This window comes from Panthera onca, chromosome C1, assembly GCF_046562875.1.
Source record: "Panthera onca isolate mPanOnc1 chromosome C1, mPanOnc1 haplotype 2, whole genome shotgun sequence".
Taxonomy (NCBI): Eukaryota; Metazoa; Chordata; class Mammalia; order Carnivora; family Felidae; genus Panthera; species Panthera onca.
In genome coordinates, this window is record NC_138346.1 from 143,884,992 (window position 1) to 143,907,002 (window position 22,011).

A 22,011-nucleotide genomic window follows, 5' to 3' on the forward strand; every position below is an offset into this window, starting at 1 on the left:
GTCCCAGGCTATAATGTTACCCCTCCATTCCCTCTGCATCTTTACCACTTTTTATTGCAGCTGAACACACGCTCCTCATTAGTACCCTGGGTGATATGGGGAATCAGTGTGCTGGAAATTATGTGCAATAGGTACCAGATGTTTGTGTCAACTTGGTATGCGTTGGTATTTAAAATGCTTAAGGATCACATTTATTAAATGTGAAAATTACTTATTGCACCTCCCCCCAAACAATAACCCCCCCACCCCCAATATTTTACTCTCTGTTGCATGAGGTGTGATAATAATTTCTTTGGGGACAGATTAAATTTAAAGTGTGTGCAGCAAATGCATCTGTTCCCAGATGCTTCGTCTGCATTCTGTCAAGCCTTAGGGCTGGCCTGCAGCCAGCGTGGATGTGGGGGTTCTGTAACAGAGATTGGAATGCTGTGTTGTAGCTAAAGGACATAATGAAAGGGTGAGTCCATTTGCATTTTTTTCTTTAAGTGGAACTGGGAATTTAGACATTGATGTTATAGCCAGATCTTAGGAACATTTCCCATGTGTGCAGATAAGCAAACATGAGTGAAAAAGAGGAAGATGACATTTGGTAAAATGAGAAATAAGTTTGTGCTTTCTCATTGAGTTTATGAAATCTTTTAAATCAACTAAAAGTTTGCAAGTGCGAATTAAGCAGTCTGTTTTATCAAACATGAGCTAATGTGTAGGTTTGGCCAATAAGTCTGCTTGTTCATCAAGCACTGAGGTGAAGGACAGGAAAATGCAGGGTAGAAGCCAGCGGTGACTATCCGTGGGAAAAGCTTAGACCTGGAGGCTGAGAGACTGGGTTCGAATCCCACCCTGCCCTCTACTGGTGGTGTGTGACCTTTGGCAAGTTACTTAGCCTCTAGGGGTCCCCGTTTCCACCACTCTAAAATGGGAGTTTTAACAGTACCTTTACAGTGCTGCAATGAGGATTAGAAACAATATGTGCATAGTGTGTGGCCCAGAGAAGGTGCATGATAGCCGTATACATGAGGAATTAAACCCTGGCTTATCACAGGAGGTGGAGGCCTAGGGTGTCACCATATGCTCCACAGTGTTGCCCCAGGTGGCCCAGCTGCTGAACACAGGGCTCTGCTTTGTGAAGGAGGCCACTTGGTCTGGGCCACCTGGTGAGCTTCTCTCCACAGGGTTTACTTGAATCTGTGCTGTCTTCAGGTCAGTGAATGTTTTTAGTCAAGAGAAGTAGCATCTTGTGAGTGAATTGGGGCCATGGGTCTGTCCTGGTGGCTGAGGAGGGTGTATTGAGAAGGAAAAACACAGTCTGACTTCAGGGTAGGAAGGAGGACAAGTCAAACAAAACACAACACCCAGCAGGATTTGGGGGAGATCAGATTGCTTGTGTAGCCAGCAGAGCAGGATAAACTCAGCTCACGCTATCAGACCAAGGGAAAGTTAGACTTCTTTGAGAATTACCCGCGAAGAATCCTGGATGGGGCAGGTACTAGATGCCTGGAATAAAAAGAAATATCTAGATGGGGAGGCAACAGTGGGAAATGTCTCTGGAGGCGGACCTGTATGTACATTACTGTTAAGAAGCAGTCCGTCGAAGTATGCACCCAGCTTTGTGGCTTGCAACATGTGATAGTGGCAATTATATCTGTTCTGTACACATCAGAGAGTTTCTGTGAGACCTCTGATAAAGAATCTGTACGATGTTCTTTTTTTTTTTTTTTTAGTAAAATGCCTTCTGACTATAAACATTGGTGCAAGGTGAACAGAAATGTGCATTTATGATATTGTTGCCTTTAGCCAGCATTTCTTTCTGTATCACTTATGCCCTGCTTGACCCTTACGGTGGTAAAGTAGCTTTTGCTGTGCTGATTGGCATCATCACGGAACACGCCACTCATTTGCCTCATGACTTGGGGGAAGAGATAGCTCAGGGAAGGAAGGGCTGTGGGTTTCCAGTGGTGGCCACAAGAGAAACTCCCAGCCTTCCGATGCTGTCAGTGAGAGCCTGTGTGAGCAGTTCCTCAGCTCACAGGTCACAACAGAAGTGAGCAGATGAGTCAGATAGGGTTTCAGAACATGTTTTCCTAGTTTCCAAGCCTTTGTGGCTATGAGGTGCTGCACTTGGGCCCCTTGGTGGCCACCTTGCTAGCTTAGGCTTGTGTAGTAGAGCCTGGGGGTGGGTCACACTCTTCCTAGGTGGAAGCTTCCCTCTGGATGTGGCTCTGGCCTTGTGTGAGCAGATGCAGTAGAAGCTGCTTTGAGGCCAGTTGGGAGAGACGGGAGACCAGTTCCTAGAGGCTTGCTCTGGTTTCAGGAGAGGGGCAGGAAGGCCTGCACCTGACCAGAGGTGGCAGGAGGCTGGAGGCTTGCTGGCAGAGGGGAGCATTGTGCCACCTGGAGAACACAAAAACAAGTTTGTGTTTCCTGCCTGCTGTGACATTTGAGGGTGGGGAAGTCCCAGCCGGGACTTGATTCTTAGCAACCAAAAATGCCACCTCCTTTGTATCATGATTGATTCCACCACCCCTCCCCCCACTCCCTTATTATAAGATGGAAGTTTTATCTACTAGGTAAAGAGTGAAAGGAAGAATTCTAGGATAGAGTCTCCTATTTGTATGAAATCCTTTTTTTAAAATGTTTATTTATTTTTGACACACACACACACACACACACACACACACACACACACAGAGTATGAGCAGGGGAGGGGCAGAGAGAGAGGGAGACAAAGAATCCAAAGCAGGCTCCAGGCTCTGAGCTGTCAGCACAGAGCCTGGTGTGGGGCTCGAACTCACAAACTGCGAGATCATGACCTGAGCCGAAGTCGGGCGCTTAACCGACTGAGCCACCCAGACGCCTCTGTATGACATCCTTTGAGCATCTTGTGGTTCTTTCCCTTTCCTCTCCCACTGCCTTCCCTCATTAATATTTGAGTATGTACTGTATGCCAGACGTTATGCTGGGATAAAGGATACAGCAATAATCAGAATAATAGGGCTCCGTTCTTCTGTGATGTTTGCAGTCTTTGGGTATATGTAGACATTAAACAAATCATTGGACAAATGATTATATAAGTATAACCACATGAAGTGCAGTGAAGAGAAATGACGAGTACCATGTGAGTATTTAAAAATGTATTCTCTAATGTAAGAGAAGAGAAGCTGTCTTGAAAGATCAGAAGAATGAGTAAGAATTTGCCACCCCATGGCAGGGCAGAGGAACAAGAATGGTGGGAAAGTCTTCCTGGAGGATACCTTGTATATGAAGTCTCTGGTGGGAAGAAGGTTAGCATTTTTGATGAAATAAAATAAAGGTAGATTAAGCTGCAAGTGTCAGAAAACTCAAAATGATATTGGCTTGAAAAAAATTACATGTGTTCCGTATAAAAAGAAGTAGTCCAAAGCTCATCCAGTAGCTCCATCTTCATCAAGGACCTAGGCAACTTCTGTCTTATTGCTTTGCCCCACTCAGCACGTTCTTTCCATTTTATGGCCCAAGATGGTTGCTCTGGCCCTACTCATCACATCTGTCTTCCTGCCCCCAGGAAGGAGGAAAGGGCTGAAGAACACAACTTGCCTTCGAAAGAAATCTCTTGGAAATTTCATGTGTCACCTTTAGTTATATCTTCTTAGCCAGAATTTTGTCACATGGCCATACCTAGCTGCAAACATTAGCTAGGACTTCCAGTACAATATTGAAAAGGAGTGGTGATAAGGGACATCCTTGCCTTATTCCTGATGTTAATGAGAAAGCTTCTAGTTTCTCTCCATTAAATATGATGTTAGCTATAGGTTTTTGGTGTTTTTTTTTTTTTTTTCACATGCTCTTTATCCACTTGAGGAAGTTCCTATCTATTAGTTTGCTCCGAGTTTTTATCATGAGTGACTGTTAGATTTTGTCAAATGCTTTTTCTACATCTGTTGATAGGATAATAGGATTTTTCTTCTTCAGCCAGTTGGTAAGTTGGATTACATCAATTGATTTTCAGACATTATGGATCTGGGTTGAATCCCACTTGGTTGTGGCATGCATTTCTTTTTTAGATTGTTGGATTTAGTTTGCTTATATTTTGTTGAGGATATTTGCATCTGTGTTCATGAGAGATATTGGTCTTTTCTTTTTTTTTAAATTTTTAAATGTTTATTTTTGAGAGACAGAGATACAGGACATGAGCGGGGGAGGGGCAGAGGGAGACAGACACAGAATCTGAAGCGGTCTCCACGCTCCGAGCTGTCAGCACAGAGCCTGACGTGGGGCTCGAACTCACAAGCCATGAGATCATGACCTGAGCCAAAGTTGGATGCCTAACCGACTGAGCCACCCAGGCACCCCTAGTCTTTTTCTTGTCTTGAGATATCTTTGCCTGGTTTTGGTATTAGGGTAACACCTCACAGAATGACTTAGGAAGCATTCCCTCTGCTTCTACTGAAAGAGATTATAGAGAATTGGTGTAATTTCTTCATTAAACGTTTGGTAGAATTTTCCACTGAACCCATCTAGATCCAATATGTTTTTATGAAAAATTTCACCATACAGAGATGTGAGCCCCAGAGGTAGGTGTGAGTGTCACTCCTTGGGTGACCTTACAACAGTTACTTAAGTGCATTAAACGTATTCTCTTTTTCTTTAAAATAGGGATACTACCACTTTATTATGATGGTGTTCAAGGTTATACAAACCCAGAACTGCCCAGCCTATAGTGAGCACTTAACAAATAGGAGCAATTTATTATTATTTTTTTTTACTACCCCAGACTGACATTGTGTGTTGAATTGTTGAAGCCACCATTTCTTATATACTTTTGGAAGATAAGGGTACATAATTCCTAATTTCTTTTCTTTCTTGCTTTTTGGCTTTACAGATAGCTTAATCATACTTGTAGCTTTTTTTTTTTTTTAACTTCGAGGAAAAAAATTCATTAAGAGATCTCAAAAACCAACTACCACTCTGGTATATTTGATGGTCAGAGATGCTCTATATGGAGTGTGTTTAATCATTGACCCCAGTGGGTCTTTGAAGTGCATCTATCCAATCAGTTGATCATAGTGTGCCCTGTGCGTTGCTTTTTTCTTTGACCTTGGGCTGACTCCTATAACACATGGCTGGAACTATAGCCCGTTAAGTGGGATCTTCCCTGCCCTGACTCTGGCAAGATAAAAACCATAGATTCTAAGGTGAGGATTGCTTGTCCTTAGCAATCTTTAGGAAAGACTTTATCCTCGGATTTGTTGCCAGTGAGTTTTTTCTCTAGCCCTAGTGTGGTGATTTAAGGGAGATCCTGACAGGTGATGGTGGCATTGTAAGGAGGAGGGCACGTCAAGCAGATTGCAGATGTGTTTTGGGTGGAACCACAGGCCATTTGGAGCTTTGCACATACATACAAAAGTGGTGCTGAAGAGCTTTTTTTTTTTTTTTTTTTTTTTTTTTAAGTTTTTCTCTATAATCTCTACACCCATCATGGGGCTCAACCTCATGACCCCAAGATCAAGAGTCGGATGCTCTACTGACTGAGCCAGCTGGGTGCTCTGTTTTCAGTTTTTATTTAAATTCCAGTTAGTTAACATGCAGTGTAATATTAGTTTCACGTATACAATATAGTGATTCAACACTTCCGTACAACACCTGGTGATCACAATAAGTGCATTCATTAATCCCCATCACCTATTTAACCCATCCCTCTACCCTGAAAAGCATTTTTATATGTGCTCAATTTATGATAATGGAAAAGTCATGGCAGGAGGCTGTGAAACCAGTTCCCCAGAGTTGAGTAGGAAGTAGTAGGAGACTCTGGAGCTTTGGGGTGTGAGATATACCAGACACCCCTCTGCAGTTGGTGAGGACAGGAGGGGAAATAGTAGGGGGAGCACCTGCTCATACTGTTTGCCCTACATGGGGACTTCAGGGACTCCTATGTCCAGCACCTGATGCCTTTGCCACTGTGACATCTTCCTTCACCACCGCTGTTTCTCGGAAAGCAGCTGGGCACAGTACAGCAGTACAGAGAACAGCAGTGATTATTTGAGAAGGTACATACTTCATTTCAGACCAGATAACTATTATCAACCTAGACAATTTCCATGAGTTCTGAAATAGACTTGGCACACTAGGCAGGGTGTCTGCTTATAGTATAGCAGTGGGGGTGCAGGATTGCCTGGTTCTGAACGACATTTGCATTTTAATTTTGCACTGGGTCTGTAATCCTGGAGAGTACTTTTGCTATGTAATAAGTCAGGAAGAACTCGTTGGGTGTGAGTTTAGGTCTCTTATCAGGTTCCACTTGGAAGGCTGCGGTTTAGTGGATGCTATATGATCAAGTCTCAGTCTCCCCACGTATCCAATGGAGACAACACCAAGCTTGCAGAGATATATTATGGGTCCCTCTTTCTTAGATGTCTCTTTCTGTCAACCCAGCCAGTGTGCAATGAGGCCCAAGTAGTACCTCACATCACTCTTGCCCATGTTACCTCCTTACAGCCGAATCCAAGTCTCTAGAATGGTGCCTCAGTCAACAGTCAGGGAGGAGGCAGTTTTTGTTGTTGTTGTTGTTGTTGTTGTTGTTGTTTGTAAGCCCAGTGATTCCCTTCACAAATATTTTTTGAGCATCTTCTACATGCCAGATGCTGTGATCGGTGCTGGGGACACAAAGATGAGTAACCCACAGTCCGGGAGGTCATACTGTACTAGCAGGGACAGATGTGTATACACTGGTGGTTACAGTGTAGACAATGAAACCGCAGAGATGGGCAAAGAAATTATGAGAGGATGGAGGAAGAGTACCTCCCTCAGCTTGGGGTGTTTGTTGTGGGGACAGAGTTCGAGTGGAAGAGGAATTTGGGTAAAAGAAAAAAAACTTGAATAAAGGCATGGAGTTAAGAAACATCATGGTATCTTTGGAGAACTTTCAGCCAATTGGGGTTGCTGGAGTAGGGAGGGGTGAAGCTGGAGAGAGAGGAAGGGACTCATCAAGAAAGGCCTTGTGTGCCTGGTGGAGGAGCTTGGGCTTTCTTCATAGGCCAGAAGTCCTTAAGGGACCGGACATGCCCACAGAGATGGGAGGGGCAGGCATTCATATTGGGAATAACCATCCCATTGAGCACCCTGGGTAACATGGGTGGTGCTTGCATGGAAGGTGGCTTGGAGAGCTGGAGACCAGAGTCACCTTTTAGGAAGATCTGCAGTTGTCTAGAGACAGAGGTGATAAGAATCACAGAAGGTAGAGCTGGGCAGGGATGGATGTTAGGATTTAAGTTTTGATGATTAGAGGAAGGGAGAATCAGGAGGCGGGAGCCAAGTATTTCCAGGATTCTAATTTTCCTATTTGAAGCTCTACTCATATGCTTTTCCCTCTCTTGGGAGGATTCTTCTGACCTCTGGCCCAAATTTTGCCATACAATGCTGGCCCCAATTAGCCCTGCTCATTATATCTTGCTTTGTATTGTTCTTAAGTTTGTTTTGCTCTAAGAAGGGGGAAGTGCTTAAAAAGTTGAGACTGTATCTTATACTTTTTTGGTGCAATTTTAGGTGTTTAATGTTATTTATGCATACTGTTATTGGGCTTTAGGCAATTTATTCCATTTACTTCTGGTTTTCTTCTACGAGAGGAAGGAATTGAACACAGATGTCAAACGGGAGGTTTCCTCCATCCAGAGGAATACATTCGTGACTTGTGTATCTAAAAGGGAATTTAAATAATCAAATACACATCAAAATCATCTGAAAGGAATTCAAGAGATGGGGGTTTTAGAATAGGTTAAGCTTTTTTGCCATTCAGTTCTGGAAAGAACTTACCTGGAAAGGTTCCTAAAGGTTGGCAGTGGCTTGATCATCCAGACTAATTAATTTAACTGTAGCACAGTTAATTGCTGTTTCTGAGGGGTTTGTGTTTATGATTCTTTCTGCAGATCCAGAGCCCGGGACCCAGTGTGAAGTGTCGCCTGTCAACGCCTCCCATCCTGTCCAGGCGTTAATGGAGAGCTTCACTGTCTTGTCGGGGTGTGCCAGCAGAGGCACGACGGGGCTGCCACAGGAGGTGCACGTCCTGAACCTCCGCGCTGCTGACCCAGGGCCTGACCAGCCTCAGAGAGAGGTAGGCGTAGGCACCAGCTTTCTACTCACTGCCCCTCTGAGTTTGTAAAGACACTTCTCTGTTTTTCCATTCCGGGTTTAGCAAGGATGCTGGTGTGTGAATATAAGTGGGGAGGAGGGGACACAGTGTACGCAGATTGCTCTCTAGACTGGGCAAGTCTAGGACATCATTCTGGAGAGATTTTTCAGCCTTGTAACTTTCCTGGCTACCCCTATTGGAAAGAATGTTCTTAAGAATTTCGTCTTTTAAACATGGCTGTCAAAAAATAAAATAAGGTGCCTTTTTTCTGTAATTGTAAGATGTCTTTCTCATCTCCTCCTGTGTCCCTGTGTTTCTTATTTCTTTCCTTTGTCTTATGAACCTGCTGCCCCTGCAGGATGAGTCGGTGGAAATTGGAGAACTCTCTGAAATAAAGATGGTGGTACTTTGTACCTGAATGAAGAGTGCTGGAGGATAGCTCCTTACGCTATCTAGGCAGCTTCTTGAAGATAGTGCTGGCCTAGGTGATGGTGACGAGCCAAGCTCGTAGTGACTCAGTATTTCATCCGTCCTCAGTGCTATTTGAAGCACTCATACACTTAGCCCACGAAGTCCTATTATTATCCTCCTTTTACAGGTGACAGGTGCAGAAGTAACTAACTCACACAAGGTCATCACTTTAAAAGAAAAATGGCCTCCTCTTTTCCTGTGGCTCAGAAATGACCTAGTTTGTGGGTAATGGTCGTCACACTGGAATATAACACACAGTTGCCATTCTTTCTTTTTTTAAGCTTCTGTGTGTCAGAAATGTTATCAATCAGGTATTATCCCTCCATGGAGAGAGAAATCGTAGTAAATCCTGCTCACAGCGAAGTGTAGGGAAACTAATGCAGAATGGAATTTGTCTTTGCGTTTTCTCCTGGTCAAGGAAATTCATTTCCAGAATTATTTGTTTATGTGCCTCAACCACTCTGCCTTTTGTGGGGAGTAGGAATAGGAGAGGTGAGGTGTCCAGAAGGAAGAGCAAACTGATCTTCATCTCATGAAAGTGTGCAGAGTTGGCTCATTTCAAAGACAAATCATCTAACCTTTTCAGCTACCCTGGAAATTATTGTTAATACACTTGGTTGCTTGCCATTGTTGCTGCAACACATATTTCAGGTCAGATTTCTTTATCCTAGCAATGTGTCTTTAATTCTTAACTTATGGGGGAGATTGTGGTGGGAGGGAAAGGAGGAGGAGGAAATGCAGTTCCTGTGAAGCGTTGCTGACTCCAGCAATTCCTTAGCAGCAATAATTACTCATTTTATATGTGCTCTCTCAGAGGAACTAAGAAAGAAAAGAAAGTTTGAGCTATTACAGAAGCAGCAACAGCAGAAATTCTGGATGTTAAATTGTGCAGTACTGTTGTTGACTCTGAAAATAGATTCCAATAAGACGATTGAAGTAAAAGAAAAACACCTCCAGGAATGATAGCAGATTTCTCCACACTTGCATTTACTACGTTAGATTAAAATGTTCAAGGCAGTAAATTACTAAATCAGCTCTTTCCCCCGGCTTGTTATTGGTGCAGGATCAACTCTAAGATCTATTATAAATCCACCCTTCTCTGACATACATATTCTGAGGGTACATAAAACTAGCTGGCATCCAGGGACGTAGTGTGTTCAGTGAGGGAGTAAAGAAATGGGGCCTATAGGGGATAGTCTCAAAAATTTGTTTAAAAACCTAAACATTACTCTCCTTTCTTCAGTATTCATATAGTACATGTATATGTATGACTTGGGGTTAGTGATTTGAAGATATTTTTGAGATGAGGCAACTGAAGGAAATTGCATCCTTTCTTTCTTTCTTTGGGGACTTTTTAGGAATTAGATGGTTGCAATTCATTCCTTTTTGAAAACAAGATTTTGGGATATGTGATCTTTGGAAATTCTATCTGGCACTGAGTTGCTCTCAGACGTTGGAGTATTTTATGTACAGATGTGAGTGTAGAGTACAACATCAGAGTGGTTGGGCCATGAGAGAACGAAAGAATGATGGCAAAATGGGGGTGGAGAGATAGAAAATATTAAATCTCTCATCTTCTCCATGTATGACTGTGCAGCCACGCAGTTTTTAAAATCATTTGAACTACATGTCCCAGCAATTCCACTTCTCTGAGTATTTACCCAAAAGACATGATAACGTATGCCCACGCAAAAACTTGTCCACAAATGTTGATGGCAGTGTCATTCGTATGAAAGAGTGGAAACAACCTGCATGTCCATCTACTGGTGAATGGATAAATAAAATGTGGTCTAACCACCCGATGAAGTGTTACTCACTCATAAAAAGGAATGAAGTGCTGCCGTGTGGATGAACCTTGAAGACATGATGCTAAGTGAAAGAAGACAAGACAGACACATATTCCATGAATCCATTTATATGAAATGTCCATAATAGATTTATAGAAATGGAAAGTAAATTAGTGGTTGCTGTGAGCTGAAGGGCAAAAGAGAGAAATGGGGGTTGATGGCTAATGAGTACTGGGTTTCTTTTGGAGGGACAGAAATGTTCCAAAATTAAGTGGTGGTGATGGTTCCCTGACTGCATATGAATATACTAAACACCACTGATAAATGTGAATATACTAAAAATGGTTGGGTTGCATTTTAAATGGGTGAATTGTGTGGTATGTGAATCTTAGGACATTCAACCTGCTAATGTTGTAATTAGCCTGTAAATTGTACCTTAACTGTATTCACTTTTTTTAAACCAAGATTGCTTACTACCCCAACCTGAGGTCACCTAATTCTCTTCTCACTGGATAACTTGGTTTTTATAGATATCATGTGGTCTGTGCTAAAAATCACGGCTGATCCGTTTTTGGAGTAAGAGAGGAAGGACCAGAGGTAGCCTTTGTGCACGTCTCTACTGAACAGTGAAGGCAAATACTCGTCAAAGTGAAATGATGCCCTTATGTATAAATTAGCAAAAAGAGTGCCATGCTAGCTCCAAGGTATAACTGACCTTGACTCTGATGACCAAGGTAGTTGTTTTTCACCATTTCCCCCTTAAGTTACTAAATCAGCTCTTTCCCGTAGCTTGTTATTGGTGCAGGATCAATACTAAGATCTATTATAAATCCACCCTTCTCTGACATTTTGCTAAATTCCTACCTCCTAGGCATCTTAAGGTTCTTCAGCTGAAGAGAGGCTGCTGCTATTCCTGTGTGAAGGAGGTGACAGAGCCCTACACCTGGAAGTAATAACTGCAGCAGGTTGACAAGATTTGGGGAAATAGTTACGCTTAAGTCAGAGAAACAGTTTTAGAGGCCAGCAGAGAATTTGTGTCAGAAACTCGCTTGTGACAATAATGTATACAAAGCCTTCTGTAGCAAAGCACTGCTTTGCCACTGGCCTCCCTGCTGGGTTCTCCTCAGGACAGTGCAGAGACCTATAATTGTATTTTTCATCTGAGACCACACCTCTCATTTGTAATCATTGGTTTTGGAAACAACAGGCCTGGAAGTGAACAGGAAACTTGAAAAAGACTCTCTGGCGACAGAGAAGGGCAGAAGACAGTAAACAGCCCAGAGAGATCAGTTTTGTCTTTAGGAATAAGCAGACACCGGTGTCATCATTTTCATCCTGTGAAAACCAGCTCTCGCTCTTTGACTTCTAAAACGTACCCGTCCCCCTGTCAGAGTTTGGACCCTTGGGGTGTTTCCTGATTCCTGAGAAGGGTTATAGCACCACCAGAGGCTTGCTTACAGTAACGTACTTTCATTAGTTGCTGGAATGGCAACAATTTTGTTTCCTATCTAATTTTTATCGTGACTTGCTTTTATGTGGCCATGTGTCTTTTCTATTTCCGACTTACCTAATTGCCTGTTTACTATGAAAAGCTGCTGAGACCAAGCCCCTAGTTAGCATTACCTACATATATAAAAGACATGGTGTTTAAATTTATATATTTGTCTTGACATTAAAGCAGTAACTCTTAATGTCTATTCCAATAACTGGTTGTATGGAGGAAAGATCTGGAAGGCTCATTGTCATGGGAAAGGGACCGGGTTTAATAACTTTATCCCTCAGAAAGTTCAGAACCGTTCATACTTTCATGTATTTGCTTATTCTCTGCCTCATTCCAAAGAAAGGATTTGGGATAGGCTTACAGTAGACATCTCAACAGTGTAAGCAGAAATGCAGGATGAGGACAAAGCAAAAAGAAAAGCATAGTTGTTGGCTCTATGGGTTAGTGTGTTTGGTATGGTTGAGTATGAAATTTGGATCCACACGTCTTGGCAGGCGGGGCCAAATGGGATGTGTGGTTAATCACACATGTGGCTCCAAATCACTTTTACTTTGTACCTTCTCAAGGACTGTGGCATAAAGTTGTTCCTTCCCTGCTTTTAAAAAAAAAAAAATTTAATGTTTATTTAGTTTTGAGAGAGAGAGAGAGACGGAGTGTGAGCAGGGGAGGGGTAGAGAGAGGGGGAGACACAGAATCCGTATCAGGCTCCAGGCTCTAAGGTGTCAGCACAGAGCCCGACAGGGGGCTGGAACTCAAGAACCGTGAGATCATGACATGAGCCTAAGTCAGATGCTTAACCCACTGAGCCACTCAGGTGCCCCCCCTGCTTCCTTTTGAGGGCAGGAAAGACCACAGTTGGGAGAAAGAGAAGCAAGTAAGCACATCTCTCTGAAATGCTAACTGTTCTGCTTGCTTCTTAACAGTTCCCATGCCCACTGAGTTACAGTAACAGCGACGACCATGGCGATGGTGGTGGTGAAGTGCCTGCTGGGGGCTGGCCACCTCCCTGGCACTTGTATTTTTTTCTGCCTGTCCTCATTGTCACCAGAGAAAGGAGCAAGGCTTAAGGAGGCATTGGACGCTGGGTCGGTTGGACTCTTCTAGCAGAGAGAGAGGTGCAGAGAGAGAGGGAGACAACAGAATCTGAAGCTGGCTCCAGGCTCCGAGCTGTAGGCACAGAGCCCGACATGGGGCTCGAACCCATGAACTGTGGGATCATGACCTGAGCCGAAGTTGGACACTTAACTGACTGAACCAGCCAGGTGCCCCATCTTCCCCCTCAGTTATTAAAATACAGACAGAGCAGCCCAGGGGTGAGTGGAATGGGCTGTGTCTTACCTTTATTCATCACCACCCAAAGAATGGATACAAAATTACAAGACTGGCTTTTTGGAGACTACCTATGTTGGAGCAAAAATATCAGATGAACAGGAAAACAGTAGCATACTAGCTACATTCCTTCTCTGCCTGGGACATTTTTTCCTCTGCAGTTATTCATGAGTGATTTGCCAGTGCTGGTCTTGTGTATGTGCAGAAAAAATCCAAATAAACTCAAGGCTGTTAATGTTTCAGAGATCTTACATGTAGTATATGCTTAGCAAGTGTCAGAGTAAACCGCTCACACACAGACATTGTATATTGGTGAAATTTAGTTACTAAACAAATACCTTCCATGTATAAATGCTGCCTGGTGTTTGTTTAAATGGAGATTGTTTTGGAAATCACTCCAGCATTTTAGGTGAGATTACCTCTGAACTGACCATTTTGTGCAGATCTACAGCAGATATATCAGAAAGTTAAACTGACAACAAGGGTCACGTTTCTCTATTCATTTGAGTGCTGCTGTGGAACTTACTAATTTGAAAGACAACTGAATCTGACTCCCATGCAGGATTGGAGGCTCTAAATAAACAGGCCAGTCACATCATTTGAAGGGAGCTGCCCCTTCACCTGAAGATACTCAATACAGTTTTTTTTAAGTTTTTACTTCTTTATTTTTGAGAGAGAGAGGGAGAAAGAACAGGCGGGGGAGGGGCAAAGAGAGGTAGGACAGAGGATCCCAAGCAGGCTCCAGGCTCCATGCTGACAGCAGGGAGCTTGATGCAGGGCTCTAACCCACGAACCGAACTGAGACATGACCTGAGCCAAAGTCAGATGCTTAGCTGACTGAGCCACCCTGGTGCCTGAGGTACTCAATACACCCTGCTGGGCACTATGAAGGTGCTAGGCTAGGAGCAGGGTTGGGGACAGCAAGGCAACTAGACCTGGCTGCTGGCTCAGCAGAGGACAATGCAGGCCAGTTTAGAACGGGCCACACTAGTGAAGGATGGTTTCTAACATGTTGGGGCAAGATGTTGAATCAGAAATTATAGCCAACTCTGAAATAAGAACTCTTCAGAAACCCCATTTTGGAAGTGTAGAAAAAAGTAAAAGCAGAAATCAGAGCGATAATAGTAAACATCAGGGGTTAGCAAACAAATCGGGACACAAACTAAGCGAAAAAGTTACAACATTCCTACCAAGATGCTGGCTGGCCACATTGCTTAAACCCTGTCATTTATCATAGTAATGTCCAGATGCTGTAAAATTGCCCTCCGAAAGCACTCCTTCTTGCCCCACCAGAGGGACTGAGCCTGGTTGGTCTCTGCCATTTTAGCATGAGGTAATGCCGGGTTAAGTTCTTTGCTGCTTGAGAGGTGACAGATTAAAAAAACCTTTCATGATTGCCTCTTCCCCAGTCTGGAGAAGAGACTGTCTGGACCCCCTCTAAAATTTTTGCAGCAGCATTTTCCAACCAGTGTGGTGTTTGTCTTTATGGAGGTTGGGATTACAGCCCTGATCCATACCGTTGTTGCCATGGTAATTCCTCTTGACTTTTAAAAAATTCTAATTTCCTAAAAATGTTGTCAGAAAATGTTTTTACAGGAGCCCCCTCTGCATTTGAAAATGGGATTTTTTTGCTTTTAGGACTTTTTGGAGAGTATTTTAACAAGCAGTAGACCAAAGTACGAGGCAAGTCTACAAATCTGAGACCCAGATGTGCTGATTGGGCAAATGCCCAGCTTGTGTGTGCAGTGTCCAAATCTCTAACTTGTACTTTCTTGTTTTCATTGCTTATCTGCTATCTTGACATTTTGTTTGAGAGTAAAAAGAAATTTACTGCTAATATCTCTGATTTAACTACTCAAATTCTGCAGAAATGTTTCTTAAATCCCTTTCAATCATTCCCCCAGTGTGTTTTCTGAGTGTTTCTGTGAAAATGAGCACAGAAATTATTTAATTATTTTACTTTATTTATTTTATTTTTACTTTTAATTGCTTTAATTATTTTACTTTTCTTTCTTCCACATTGAAGATACCAGGTGTGAATGTGGCGCTGCTGATCATCTCTCCACGCTATTGTGTTTCTCTTATCCTTGTCTCTCCCACTTCTTGAATGAGTGAACATCTGTGTGTCCTGCTTTTGCCTTCTTTCCTCTGCAGCCTGACTTCTGTTCTCCTGAGCTGATCTCTGATGATGCCCTTCAGACCGACTCATGGGATGCTGGGATTGGAGGGGTGCCCTGGAGACAGTCTAGACTTAACTACCGTACAGAGGAGACCGGGGCCAGGGAGTAAAGTGACGACTTGTTCACTGTCAGACAAGAAGTTGGTGCCAGTGCCGGACTGGAACGCAGACGCCCTGATTTCTGTGGCAGAGCACTTTCTACCCCAGCACCTTTCCCCACTGTTACTCCTCCTCGACTCCTTTTTCTGCACCCCCTTTTCTGACATCTCTCTCTGGGCTCCAGGATGTTACCTTAGCCTGGTTCTCCTCCTTCCCTACCATCTGTTTTTCTGTTTCTTTCCCAACTCTTTGTTCCTTCTCAGGGGTTCTTGACTGGAGTATGGTCTTTGGCCTTTTTTTTTTTTTTTTTTACACCCTGTCTGTTGTCCCTGGGTCACTCATCTATTCTCTGGATTCTCTGGATTCGCACCTCCATGCGAAAGACTCCCAACACTCCCTCCAGGCTTCTCCAGTGGAGCTCCAGTCAGGTCTCTAAAGAACCCTGCCTCCCTGGTCTTACCTCAAGCTCCCAGTCACTTCCCAGGCGTGTGCCTCTTGGTGAGTTACTTCATTCTCTAAGCCCCATTTGCTCATCTGTAAAATGCAGATGATAGTAGCAATTCCTTAGAGAGTTTACCGAGGCTTAGAGATGGCTGTATGGCACTTAGGGCTGCCGTGTGTGCCTGGCATACAGTCAACAATCAAATGCTAGCTCTTTTTATCATCTCTGAAATGGAATGTGAGCCGGACTTCTTCCCCCAGTGCGGTTTATCAGTCCGACTTCCCTGTCCCATCAGTGTCACTGCTGCCATCTGGCCATAGGTCCTTTGAACCATCTTGGATTTACCCATTCCTTTCAGACCCTGTATCGGTCAGCCACCAGGTTTTATTGACATTTTCTCTGAAGTATCTCTTGAATTTCTGTGTTCTTCTCCACTTACCCTGCAGCTTTTTTTTTTTTTTTTTTTTTTTTTTTTTTTTAAATTTGAGAGAGACAGAGAGAGAAAGAAAATCTTAAGCAGGCTCCATGCTCCACATGGAACCCAGTTCAGGGCTTGATTCCAGGACCCTGGGATCATGACCTGGGCTGAAATCAAGAGTCGGAAGCTCAACTCACTGAGCCCACCCAGGCACCCCTTACCCTGCAGCTTTTTAAACCAGTTTCCTGGGACTGATTGTTTCAGTCTAGCTTGTGAACCATTTCTTAAAACCAGTTTTCTCTACATAACATCTCATAATTCATTCGTTTACAGACGCATTCAGTGAGAACCTACTGCCTGCTCGGTAGACATTCTGCTACATCCTTTTTTAAAAATGTTTCATTTATTTTTGAGAGAGAGGGAGACAGAGGATCTGAGGTGGGCTTTATGCTGACAGCAGCAAGCCTATGTGGGGCTCGAACTTACAAACCATGAGACCATGACCTGAAGTCAGACACTCAACTGACTGAGCCACCCAGGGGCCCCAATTCTGTTACATTCTTACTCATGTTTATGTCTTCAGAATTTACTGAGGACTGAGAGCAAATAAATTTTAATGCAATGTGACAAATAATATGACCATTATTTGTTCTAAAATTAACAAAATTTTTCAGGAGCCCAACAGAGGCAGTGGTAATTCTATCTGCAGGTGTGGGAATGATTCCCAGAAGAGAGCATTTAATAAAGGGTTTGAAAGTCAAGTAGAAGTTTCTGGGCAGAAGGGAAGAGAGGCCTCAGTATACACAGAGGAGAAAGCAGAAACCACATGTAGAGGAAAAATTCCTCCATGTACATGTGTGTGGCTGGGGTACAGTTCAAGGAGTGCAAAACTGGCCTTTGGGCCAAATTCTGCCTGCTGCCTATTTTATATGTACATAATTTACATACCATAAAGTTTATTTTTCAGCTCTCCAAAAAAAAACGTTGTACCCGTTAGCAATCACTCTCCATTGCCTGTGGTCCTACCCCCTGCCCTAGACAACCACCTTGAAGTAGAAATAAAGTCTACTTTATTTCTTTATTTTGGGTATTTTATATAGGTGGAATGGTATAGTGCATGTGATTTTTATGACTGGCTTCTTTCACTTAACATAATGCATTTGAGATTCATCCATGTTGTAGCATGTATTAGTTATTTTAATAACTTTTTATTTCCGAACAGTACTCCATTGTATGGCTGTACTGTTTTGCTTATCCATTCACCAGTGTGATACCTATTTTTGTAAATAAAGTTTTTTTGTTTTTGGGGTTTTGGTGGGGGTTTTTTTGTAAATAAAATAAAGTGTATTGGAATATAGCCGTGCCCATTCATTTATCTATCATCTGTGGCTGCTTTCTTACTACAATGGCAGAGTTGAGTAGTGTGACAAAGCCTGAAAGATTGATGATCTGGCCATTTGCAGAGAAAGCTTGCCAACCACTGGAATAGAGGATGGGGACGGGGTGGGTAGGGTGGGCTGGGGCTCGAAAGTGGAAGATGAGAGTGGAAAGGCTGCATGAGTGAGGGTTTGGACTAACCCTGTGGATCCGTGTTTCTCCACGTGTGTGTGGTATGTGAACCCTTTTCTTCCAAATCCCTTAGAGATGCTTCAGTGCAGATTCCTGAGCCTCATCCCTGACCTTCCAGGTGAATCCATTGCCCCACACCTTCTTCCTAATTCCACCTGAACTTCCCTCTTAACTCACTCAATCTGTGCCATGTTAGAAGCCCATTTCTAAGTCTTAACTCTATAGCAACTCTTCCTTGGTCCTTTATCCCTCTCCCTCTCCCTCTGTTCTAAAATTGCTCATTCCCAACCCCAGCACAGTCTGTACCTCCTCAGAGTATGGGATTGTGTATTTTCTTGTAGTATTTGCTGCTGAATCATGTGTTAATCTTGCACACCCAGCTGGTGAGTGGAGTCCTTAGGGGCAGGAACCAAATCTTGGACCTCTTTTGCTTTGTGCATATTAGGTTCTTGAATGATGCCAAGGTGTTATTTAAAAGTATCACTGTAAGTCTTCTGAAACTACTCCCCTTTTCCACAGTGTACTTTTATTTGATTTGCATTGTATTTGTGGACTTGGTGTTTTTGTTCTCAGGCCTCTCTTAACCACTCTAGCTAAGCAGGTATCCTCCATTTTGTATTATGGCTTTGATTTATTTTCCCTAATTAAATCTCATGCTATTGCAGTTTAAAGTATCCAGAGCCCTGGGTCAGTCTTTCCCCAGTCCATTTCTGAATTTTGTTACATTTTTTCTCTACTCTTACAGATTGTAGTCATCTGCTAGTAAACTAGTTAGTCCTTTCCCTCAGCTGGGTAAAAAGCTGTACGTGGTTTTCAACTCCATGCAGCTCCCTTGGGTAACTCATATGACCTGAGCCAGATTTGAAGTAAGGCCATTAACAATGATCTGTCCTGGGGCCACCTGGGTGGCTCAGTTGGTTAAGCGACTGACTTCAGCTCAGGTCATGATCTCACTGCTTGTGGGTTTGAGCCCCAAGCCTCTCTCTCGGCCCCTACCCTACTAATGCTCTGTCTCTCTCTCTCTCAAAAATAAACAAAATTAAAAAAAAAAAAAAAAAAAAAAAAGGAAAGAATGATCTGTCCTCATGATGTAGGGGATGATTCCCAGCCAGTTCTTAATATGGCTGGAATTAATTAGCCTTGATTCCGCCAATTGAGAGAGGGCATTTTACTCTACCCTGTATTGTTAAATATCTAATAACTTGATTTTTTTTTATTTTGTTTTTTTGCTCAGTGAGCACTTAAAATATCCCTGCCTGTATAGTAATTTGTTCCCTGTTTAATGTGGCTTTTTCCTTTGTTTACTCTGGACTCAAGTCTTTGTAGCTTGTTTTCTAAGTCAGCTCAAAAGTTGCTGGTCATTGGATTTGGCAGCGTTTTCAAGCTTTACCCACCAGAACCCTACAGGAAGTGGTGTGTCGGCCAGAAGAGTCTGTTTATTTAAAGCATGGTGTCCAGCAGAAGCAATCCATTTATGAGGGTCTGTTCTTAAAGATGCAGGAATCTGAATCTGTGTTTGGAAGACCTGTTGCTTTGACTTCTATTGCAAATGTGTGCTCTGTCTTTTCCTTTCCAGACTGCCAGGGCACCTCAGCTAGACTGGTGGTTAATTGAAATAGTCCTTTCTGAGCTTCTTGTCCTTGTCTGAAATGCTAAAGTATCAATGTCCAGATACTAGATAGCTCTTTTAATCTCTTAAGAATAGGGTTGAAAAAGATATTTTTTTATGAATTACCTTTTATAAGTTTATTGGTCACTATTTGTTTAATGTTTATTTTTGAGACAGAGAGAGAGAGAGAGAGAGACAGTGTGAGTGGGGGAGGGGCAGAGAGAGGGAGACACAGAATCTGAAGCAGGCTCCAGACTCTGAGCTGTCAGCACAAAGCCCAGTGTGGGGCTCCAACCCATGAGCTGTGAGATCATGGCCTGAGCCGAATTAGATGCCTAACCAACTGAGCCACCCAGGTGCCCTACCATTTAAAAATATTCTGATAGGGTTTTGCTCTGCATGCCCTCTTGATTTAGAATGCTAAAACTAAGTTGAAATGGCTATACTTTGACTCCTGGGTATGGTTCCTTGCCCACAGTCATCTGGTATTGTCTGGGTTCTAGTCCAAGACTCTCCTGCAATAGTGCTTTATATTAATGGCATTTTTTACCCAAACTCCACAGAGTCGCTTGGCTGAAACTAGAATTTTTATACCCTTTGGGAGAAGACAGGCAAATGGCAGATATGATTTGGCTTCTATTGAAGATAGAAAGACTAGCTGGGTTTAACTATGAGCCAAGGAGAGTCACCCACAGGATCCAGGATCACTGCAGTAGCCTAATTCTTGCCTGGAGCCCAAATACCACATTGCACCCATTAAAGTTTAAATTCTCTTTGTTGATAACATGTGTACACTTAATCTGATTCTTTCTGAGCTTGCTACGGCAAATTGGTGATGTGGATGTAGTTTGTATGTGCCTAGCACTGGGCTTGCCACAGGGTAGGTACTCAGTACCTGTACACTGATTTAGATGGAAAGAGCATTATCTTAGAGGTGAGCCCTTGGCAGGTGTGGCCTCCTAGTGATGTGCACACATGTGCAGGTTCCTTGGGAGAGAGGGAAAAAGAGACCTCGCAGCTGAGAGGACTAAGAAATGGAGGGTGGAGAGAAGATAGGATGTCACTTAGCTGTAACCATGCTGCAAGTGGGGGGTGGTTTTTTAGTGGTCTACAGTTGGATCTTTTTGTGAGGTGGAAGTTGTATTGAGATTTCTACTTCCAAATAGGTACAAAAGAGCTTTGACTTGCTCGAAGTCGGCAGTAAATTTAACAGTTAAGTTAAGAACAATATTTTACACATCCCGCTGCTACTCCTCTCAACCTCAGGTCGATAGACATGCACTAGTGCTTTCCTTGGGAATCAGTAGTTTCTGAAGATCAAGGACAAGTCTGAAGTCTGAGGGAGCTGAAGGTCCATCTGGACATGGACATGCACACTTTGGTGTGGTATTTCTGGGTACTTAGGGTGTCCCCTTTGCTTGCCACTTTGAGTTGTAGATTTGGGGACCTTCCAAAGTCAAAGGTGATTGAAGAGTTTAATTTCCAATGATGAGTCACACTTGGGCATTTTGCCTTTGTCATCTGGCCCCAGAGGACTTAGGGGGGCCAATTGTTCTCCCTTGTATTCTGAACATCCCCCCCATCCTCACCGATTTTATCTGGTGCAATTGGCCAAAAGGCTCTACCTGTTCCCCACCGTTAGTTCTTTCTGCCTAGCACCATTTAGAGGTTTTAATACTGGCCCTTTATGACTCTGTAAGTTATTAGTGCGTGTGTTGCTGTTTTGTTTCCTGCTTTCGTATGGGCTGAAGATTCCACTTTTTCTCCCCCTTATCGTTGCTGGTTGTTAAGATAGTGAGAATGTAAATGAAATGGTAATATTACCATTGTGAACAAGTCTTTCTCTGAACAGATTTTTTTTTTCATTTTTAATGCTGTAAATATCTAATTCCCAGTGTTTTAGTTGGAAGCTGTTCAAATTTCCCAAATCATAAAATCTTTCAAAGCCTTCTCCAAGTTACTTTTTCTTGATTCCATTCTCCTCCTTTTTTGCATTAAAAAGAAGAAAGAAAGAAAGAAAGAAAGAAAGAAAGAAAGAAAGAAACCCAGCCTATTTCCAAATGGGGAAATGACCTCTGTTTATTAGAGACCACAGTGGCATGGACCCCTAACTTGCTGTGAGCTTTTTTGATGTGTTTTGGAGCTGTGTACAAGAGTCCTATTTAGTCCTGTTTTTGCCATGTGTTTTTATATACATTTCCTAAACACTTTCCCTGGCTCGGTACTATTACTGTGTATACGTCCTACATGTGTTTCCTATTTTTTATGACTCATACTTACGGTACTCATAAAGATTTATCCTTTATCTTGGCTCTGAGTAATGAGTCCACTTGCACGTTTCCAGCAGAGATGTGGGTTGGGACTTTTGTATTTAATCTTGCAGGGTAGGCCTCTTCAAGGCACAGTGCAGGAAACATGACATATTCATCTGAAGGCACTACTCACTTCTCCTCCCCAAGGGAACAGTCAGCTCAGTTTTTGTGAATTTATTAATTTGTATTTTCCA

At 42.9% G+C, this 22,011-nt stretch overlaps 1 protein-coding gene across 2 annotated transcripts in view; it reads left to right on the forward strand.

Moving 5' to 3' along the window:
• The window catches only part of TGFBR3 (transforming growth factor beta receptor 3), a 207,880-nt gene that overhangs the window by 80,024 nt on the left and 105,845 nt on the right, over positions 1 to 22,011 (forward strand). For both annotated transcript variants that reach the window (XM_078451688.2, XM_078451687.2), the window contains one exon: positions 7,899 to 8,083. In XM_078451688.2, the coding sequence (XP_078307814.1) occupies positions 7,899 to 8,083 (185 nt within the window). The remainder of the gene's footprint in view (positions 1 to 7,898; positions 8,084 to 22,011) is intronic.